Source organism: Helicoverpa zea, chromosome 28 (assembly GCF_022581195.2).
Source record: "Helicoverpa zea isolate HzStark_Cry1AcR chromosome 28, ilHelZeax1.1, whole genome shotgun sequence".
Classification (NCBI taxonomy): Eukaryota; Metazoa; Arthropoda; class Insecta; order Lepidoptera; family Noctuidae; genus Helicoverpa; species Helicoverpa zea.
The window spans coordinates 3,996,667-4,005,272 of record NC_061479.1 but is presented as its reverse complement, the minus strand read 5'-3'; the positions used below and the strand labels follow the sequence as shown (position 1 = coordinate 4,005,272).

The 8,606-nt window shown below is 37.2% G+C and overlaps 1 protein-coding gene across 1 annotated transcript in view; it reads right to left on the bottom strand.

Moving 5' to 3' along the window:
- Positions 1 to 2,909: 2,909 nt before the first annotated feature.
- LOC124643773 (RNA-binding protein 26) overlaps positions 2,910 to 8,606 on the bottom strand; it is a 29,242-nt gene continuing 23,545 nt past the window's right edge. Inside the window, exons 19-24 of the mRNA XM_047182853.1 lie at positions 6,976 to 7,053; positions 6,406 to 6,509; positions 5,037 to 5,190; positions 4,247 to 4,375; positions 3,551 to 3,652; positions 2,910 to 3,031 (exon numbers count right to left, since the gene is read on the bottom strand). Coding sequence (XP_047038809.1) covers positions 2,942 to 3,031; positions 3,551 to 3,652; positions 4,247 to 4,375; positions 5,037 to 5,190; positions 6,406 to 6,509; positions 6,976 to 7,053 — 657 coding nt within the window. The 3' untranslated portion in view covers positions 2,910 to 2,941. The remainder of the gene's footprint in view (positions 3,032 to 3,550; positions 3,653 to 4,246; positions 4,376 to 5,036; positions 5,191 to 6,405; positions 6,510 to 6,975; positions 7,054 to 8,606) is intronic.

Here is an 8,606-nt window from a genome sequence, read left to right as displayed (position 1 = left end):
TTGGGAAAACGCTCGGGAGATGATTTATAAAAATGTTTTTTACTAGTACTTTAGTATTTATGTCTTTAAAAACTGATTTATCATAAAATTATACAGTTACTTACATGTCCGTTTTCGCCGTTTTCGTGGCCTCAGAATAAGCAATATCCATCTAACTATGAACGTATCTAATGTCGACTAAGTCTGGCTAAAATTTGAACTTTATAATCTCCTAGCCTTATTGGCTGGAAGACTCATAGTTTTTATAATGTAAGCGCTTGGGATTAGCCTATCACTTAAATCTTATTAGTTTTCATATATTTTTATATTTCTGTGGTTATTTACTGTTTATTTTATAGTTTTTAACGTGTATATATATTTATAGATGTTATTTATTTAATCAAATCAGTTATCAGAACGCATTACACTCCTTTGCGACGCAGTCGGGTAAAAAGACGACTTTATTTGTCTTTTCGAAGATCACAACTACTAAAGAAATTATTATTAATCGATAAATGAGTTAAATATTTTTTTATGTCAACAACATGCATACAGTTTTTACAAATACATATATATATTTATAAGAATAAACAGTCAATAACCGTGGTATAAGTCTGTTTTTGTATATGTAACGAGTTTAGGCATTATTTTAGTTATTTCACGCTATATTAATCCATTTAGTCAAATAACAAGTACAAAATGGACGATAACACGCGAATATTAATGCAGGGTTAGTATCTATAACTATAAAACTGAAAATTTCGATCGGTGGAAAAACTACCATACATGGAGAGTTTTTCTACAATGCATTAATTTTAACAATATCATAGTTATATACACTCAAGATTGTGATAAGAATAGCATTGGTATTAATTCGTCATAACGGGTAGTTGACCAGAAAGTCTGACAACCAAGTCTGTCTCACCAAGGAGTATTGGGTTGACCAGGTAACTGGTTTGAGGAGGTCAGATAGGCACTCCTTGTAAAACACTGGTACTCAGCTGCGTTAGTTTAGATCACAACATAGTTGGAAAAAGCTAGGCAGATAACTTCACATTTTAGCAAAGTTATAATTAAATTTTCAAATTTTTGAGAAAATAATCAGACACTCCTCGAGTCTGAAGTTAGTTATTATTTTTTTTAGGCAATAAGTTCTACTATGCTGAAAATCTGCTAAATTCATTCACCAATTTTGATATAAGTTAGACTCAAAGAATACCATTTCCATTCTTAAAACAATCTACCCTGTATTTAAAACTTCAAGACAAACTAAAGTAAAACGATTCTAACTCACAATATGCGTATCGACTATCATATATTAGATGTCGAATCGAAATTGTCCTCGTTAAAATAAATATGGCCTTACTACAGAAACTTAAACAACTGTTGAACACTTGTCCAAAAAAATGTGGCCGCAAAACGGACCTTATTTCAACAGTAGATAGTTCAATCGGTCATATTCTGCCTGACGTATTTTTTAATAATCTGTAATTTTTTTAGAAGGTGTTCAGCGGACGCTTAAGTTTTTGTGGTACGACGGCTTATGTTTCACTTCAGTCAAAATTGCCTTGAAGATTTAATTTCATATTCAAAACGAAAAGACTCGATTTCAATATCGAAATGTTACCAACACTTCAAAATTTTAATCGATTCTTTAAAATCGAGATATCGATTTTATTAAAGAAAAAACAGGTGTTAGTATATCTATCTCTATGTCCTATTTCTCGAATTACCTAAAAACGGGATGACTAACCGACATTTAGAATTTATTGTTACTGCCTACGTTTTAAAACAACGTAAATTGGTGTAAACGTTACGCGAATTATAAATATCTAATCAAAACGTATATTTTGGGTAAAACCGGGCGGTATTTAAGTATAGTAAGGTCAGCATGCTGATGTTAATTTTAGACCCAAATTCACCGACATGATAAACCTCCGTTTTCCTTAAAAAAAAACTGTCTACTATGAAATTTTACGTTGAAGTCTCAAAGTAAACCGTCGTTTTAAGAAAATATTTATGTTGTCGATGAAAACGAGCCCCAAGGGTCGTTCCTAATAATCAATCTATTGCTTACTACAGATAGGTCGAATATTAGGAGCGGACGTTAGTATGGTATGGTTCTGTTAACTATAGTTACAGTTTGAAACACATCACTCTTGTAGTATAGTACATTAAAGTCCATTTTTAACTACAACATTCGAGTAGGCACTTCAACTGAAGGTAGGAAATCTTGATAGAACTTTATATTAAAACACTCAATTGAAAAAATAAAATGCGTTCTCAAAATCAACGTAAATACAATAATATTAGTTACTTACGGCCAGTTTCTTCATCAAAAGTTAAAGTTAAAGTTATGGCTAAAGTAAAAGTAACGGTCAAATTCGTTTTTTCAAGGCTAAAGTGACAGCAAAACTAATAGAAAAATTGAATTTAACCGTTACTTTTACTTTAGACATTACTGTAGCCATAACTTTAACTTTTGATGAAGAAACTGGCCGTTAATCAAATGAATCATTATTTTAATCAGCAGTTTTATAGTTTAGTATATATTTGTGAAAAAATATCAATTTTTTTTACCTTTAGTTAAATGTTTACTCAAATGAAGTATATGTATAGTGAACCCCCAGTAATACGGCTTTTCTTCTAAACCAGTACCCCCAGTAATCCGACAAGGTCTATATAACGCAATCGGATTGAGACACGTCAAATTTGACGTACGAATTAACCCCGTCAAATCCTGATCACTTGTAATATAATTTACACTCGCAGAATACATATACATATTTTATATAAAATATAGAATATTTTTTTCGGATTAGAAGGTAATATTTTATAAAAAAATCCGAATTAAAGGGGGTATAATAATCCGAAAGATGCGATAGTCCGACACTGTTTTGCAAAACGTCCACTGTATAGTAAAGTGTGTGTTACAGTAGATGCTAGATGCGGGGAGTGAGGGTCAACGGCGCCAGGAGCGGTCCTCATCTGCATCATCCTCTTCCTCCTCGTCGAAACGGAGAAGAGTGTCTTCGGGTAGCTCCGCTGGTGTCTGGAGAAGATAGAAATTAGCTTAGATTCTTTGGCAATGAAATATCATATAGGTATGTTGCCTAAAAATAACTTATTTTTCTTATAGATAAAATAATAAATAAAAGTAATATTTGCGGTAGCGCTATAGTTAAGTTGGCAGATGATGGTTCAGACCAAGAATTGTTATAGAAAGTTCTTACAGGATTCCGAGAAACGTCAAAACTGTATTCATTTTTGACCTTGCAAATTACATAGTATGAAACAAAGTCGCTTTTTCTGTCCCCATATCCCTTTGTACGCTTCAATCTTCAAAACTACGCAACGGATTTTCATGCGGTTTTATTTAACAAACAACAACAACTGTTATCCCATGCGGAGCCGGGGCGGGTCGCTGTTATATAATACTTCAAATTGCTGGAAGATCTTACCCGATTACCCAATTTCAGTTTTCCTAAAATCGTTTTTGTTTTCTTCATTATTTAATGTTCACTTTGATTCCCGCCTGAATGTATTATTCTCGATCTATTAGTACACTGACCTCGTCCTTGTCATCTCTCTGCTCGCCGTTCCTGGCGGGCCGCGCGTCGGCGGGTCGGGCCGCGTTGTTCGCGCTCGCGTTCGTATTCGCCGTCCACGTTATCTGTTACATACGGAAGAGAAAGATAAGATAAAAGGTAAAAAATCATTTAAAAAATGTAGGCTGAAAATCAGCACTTTTTGAAAACTGCTGCGCTTTTAAAGACAATTTTAATGGATGAACAGCTGTGTCCTCATATAAGAAAGAAGATTTGGAGATTTTTTAATCCTGCCGAGGCTACGGGATTGTAGGAGCGAGTTACCACCACACACAATCACAAGATAAAAAGTCTTTTATTCAATGTGAGCTGAAAATCAGAACTTTTTTTGAAGGTCAAATTCACAAAAGACAGCCCCCAAAACGCCCGCCATACTCCTTCGCCACTTCCCATGTGTTTTTGCTGGAAAGAACAAGTGGTGAAGTGGGAAACTAACTCCCCAGCAACACAATTCTGTCTGTATGATTTGACAGCTTGTTTAACAGACACACAGTCACAGTCACAAAGACACACAGTCTCGGTCACATACACACATTCACCGTCACATAGACACAGTCACACTCACAGCGACACAAAGGCAGTCATAATGCCAGTGCGTCACACTAGACACGCAGTCACACAGTCACACAGTCACAGTGACACACAGACACAGTACTCACGGAGAGTGTCCTATCGTTGTAGTGCTTCCCGTTGGCGATGGCATGTTCAGCATGCTGCCGCGACTTGTACTGCAGCACCAGCTGAGGCACAGATAGCTCCACTTCCTTGCTCATCACTTCGCCGAATTGCTGGGGACAGACAGACACACATATTAGCTAACTTTGTAACACCATTTGCATAAATAAGGTCAAGCAACTACCATCATCAACTTTCAAGACTTTTCCCAACTATGTTGGGTTCGGCTTCCAGTCTGACCGGATGCAGCCGAGTACCAGTGCTTTACAAAGAGCGACTGCCTATCTGACCTCCTTAACCCAGTTACCCGGGCAACCCAATACTCCTTGGTTAGACTGGTTGTCAGACTTACTGGCTTCTGACTACCCGTAACGACTGTCAAGGATGTTCAATGACAGCTTATTCCGTGCATCGTGTCGCACGCTTATGTCGGTCCTGCTTGTGATCTCTCGCCGGTGGTGTCGGGTTGCCCCCCATCGCGCTATGAGAGTGAAGGAATAGTGAGTGCACCGCAGTCCAAGCAAATGTGCCTGCACTATGATATGTCCTGCGCAGTTGGCCGATCTCCTAACATGAGAACAGTCGCCGTAGCCGATAATCGGCGACTATGTTAGGGTCGGCTTCCAGTCTAACCGGATGCAGCTGAGTACCAGTATTTTACATGGGGCGACTGCCCTATCTGACCTTCTCAACCCAGTTACCCAGGCAAAGTGGGTACAATAAGGCCTGTAATCTACAGTGGGATGATAAAAAGCCTAGGCAGTTGGTACTTACAGAGAAATGCGTGATCAAGGCTTCCAGCTCATCAGCTTCGAACCCTGAAATGAGGAGTGCTTTCGGCCTGTGGTCCACTGATTGGTTGACGCTGAACATCTTGGTAGCGATGCCGCCTCGCGTGAAACGGGTGGGGGTATTGAAACGACCGCCTCTGTAAGATAGAATAATATAATCCTTATTGTAAAACATTAGGAAAAAACAATATAGGCTGCGGGATTGTTTGAAAGAGTTACTGTGGCCCTGGTACTAAAGGGCTTAAGAAGGAACATGGTGGGTTTAAGTCAGTAAGAGTCTGACACTCACTCACGCTGCACCCACAGAGGGAGGAATCATTTGATTATTTCCCATCAAAAAAGGACTAAACAATATGTTATATATTGTGGATATACAATGAAAATACATAAATACTACTATACTAATATAGTAAAGAAGAAACCTTTTTTGTTTGTACTTTAAAAGCACCGAAACTATTGACCGATGTGAAAAATGCTCACACTTTTAGATTTGATGAAAGTTGGTAATATTATAGTTCGGCCATTCAGAGAATGCGTTCCTGACACGTCGCGATTGAACTGACGACGTAACTTTGCAATGGCGTTGCAGTTACGATAAAAATATTTTTGCTGGTTGTTTACCGTTTTAACAATTGAGGAGCATTAAAACAACATTATTATATCAATAATCAATGAATGTAGTTACGTCGTCAGTTCAATCGCGACGTGTCAGGAACGCATTCTCTGAATGGCCGAACTATAAAGTCAGATTAACAGACTTTTTTTATTCAGACGGTATACAAAATTTCCAAGCAACGAGGGCGGGTCAAACCGCGAAAAAAATATTGCAAAATTAACATTTTACGGCTGGGAATCGAACCCAGTATTCTTAACACCTGTAATTTTAAATAATTAAAGTCATCTCACCTAAGTTTTCTCTTCACAATACGATAGCTTGAAAATTTAACATCAAAATAATTACATGTTATCAAAAATATACAATTTAATATTAGTGTATTTGAACGCCGATGTAAAAAAAATAATAATATAATATAACATATATACTTGAAAATAATTTAATTAAATAAAATCTTTTTTATTTCAAATAAATTCACACACAAATGCTATGTGTGAATTTGTTTAAAATCTGTGTGCTCATTTTATTTCAACAAAATTGCTTCAACTAGCTCTAGCTATTTCTAAGACTCTAAAATTACTCTCAATTCAACGTAAAAAAAATGTTTTAAGGCCACAACACACATAGTTCTAAAGAGCGGTTATGCCATTGGCATTGTGTGTAGCCTCTTCCGAAATCACTAGATTTTTATTATCCCCGAGTGCTGCAGGTTTTTAAAGGTAAATTATAATCATACCTTGCATGTGGCCTCCTCATGATGTTATGCGAGGGGAACTGAATTGCCATCTGTCGGCGCAACTCTGCGATCTTCTTCGTCAATTCCGTCACGTCTTGGCCTTCCTGTTAATTAAAAATAAGATTTCAAAATGGTTGAGCCGATTTTGATTAAACACGTGTAAGAACCATAGATAGAATACCAGCTTTCATCTAAAACAAATCGTACATTAGCTTCGCTTGCATTGTATAACTTTCTCATGGATAATTTGTACTGTATGAAAACTACTATACACCAGCTTTTTTTTCAAAGAGTGTCTGTAGAGGTTTTTTGCCGGCTCTCCTCCATGAGACATACTCCTTGGAACCATGCAACTAGCTTGACGTTTCGTAAGAGAGATTATAGGCCTATTAGGAATTTGAATCTTTTGATCTGTTTAAGCTCTATGGTGCCACTGATAGACACACATTGCGATCAAACTTACAACACCCCTCTTTTTTCATGTTTCTCCAGATAATTAATATCTGCCAATACTGGTGAGAGGTGAGCAATTTTTTTACTAATAATAATTAAATAATCTACCCTACATACCTGTTGTTTAGTAAAGAGATCGAGTTCAGCATCCAGAATTTCCTTTTGCGCCTCTTCCTTAGTCTTTGGTTTCTTTGCCTGTTGACAATAATATTACAAAATCTAGTTAGCCAAGCTATGTACAAGCATTTTATATGATAACTGTGAAGTTTTGTGTAAAAGATGTGGTATGTGAGCTAAAATCAGTACTTTATGATTGTATTGAGATAAACTAGTAAGCGCAGATTTCCAAAATTTTCTTGATTTATTTTTGTCATTAGAGAAAATGCAGTCACGCCGTATAAATTTTCATTAAATTGAAATATATCGGGTGTGTCGTTCATAATCACATTAAATGAAATGCGTTAATATACTGGTTAATATATGTCGATTAACACAAAGATAAAAGAAAAATACGTAAAAATAAAAAAATGATTTTTTCTAACAAAGTAAATGGAATAAAAATGTGCAAAAATTAGAACACCATATAAAAGTCAGTCATTACAAACAACGGAAATTCTCCCTTGAAAACTGACAGCTGTCAACTGATCAAAACATACGATACTCCTAACATTATCTCTGCTTTACATGATGTTGTAAATTATAAAAACGAAAAATGACTCCTGTGGTTAAACCACTGAATGGATTAGTTTTTTTTTTTACAATTCGCCATAGAATATCATAAAGTATATGAGATATGATTTAATGTGATTGTGAACGACACTCTCCTCGATCGTTCCCTCAATGCTGAGGATCGTGACTCCTTTTTATTTCGTCAACCAGTTGTCTCCATCGGTTACGTTCCGTTGCTTGGTGTAGTGCAGTGCTGACAGATATCTCCAGTTCCTCCGATATCTGGTCTGACCACCGTTTGGGACTTCTACCTCTAGGTCTTTTGCCTTCAATTTTTCCTGTTACCATCAGGCGTTCCAAGTTGTTAGTGTCTCTGCGAGCAACGTGGCCGAAATACCGTACTATTCGCTGCAAGCAGGTAGTGGATAAGCGTTTTGTCTTTTCTAGCTTTAGTTGTTGTAGAATGGATACATTTGTGCGGAAGGCTGTCCATGGTATCTGCAGCATACGGCGCCAACACCACATCTCAAAAGCGTCGATTCTCAGCCTGTCGGCAGCTTTAAAAGTCCACGTTTCCGCACCATATAATGCGATGGAAAAGACAAGAGTGCGGACCAGATGTATTTTGGTCCGATATCTGATGTTTCGGTCCTTCCAGACTTTGCTCAACTGGGTCATCGCTGTCTTTGCCATGCCAATTCGCCTACGTATTTCAGGTTCGCTACTTCCCTTATTTGTTATTAACGAGCCAAGGTATTGGAACTGGTTTACGGTCTCGTAGTCTTGTAGGATATCAGTGCGTTGAATAGTGTCAAATCGATCAACGATCATGAGCTTGGTCTTAGATTTGTTAATTGCAAGTCCCATTTCCAGACTGGCTGTTTCTAAACGACGCAGCAGCTCCGCCATTTCGTTTTCGGATGATGCGAAAAGGGTGGTATCGTCTGCATATCTCAGATTAGATATCTTGACTCCACCTATCTTTATGCCACCCTCCCAGTCTTCTAGCGTTTGACGCATAATGTGTTCTCCGTAAATATTAAAGAGTATAGGAGAGATTATGCATCCCTGACGAACGC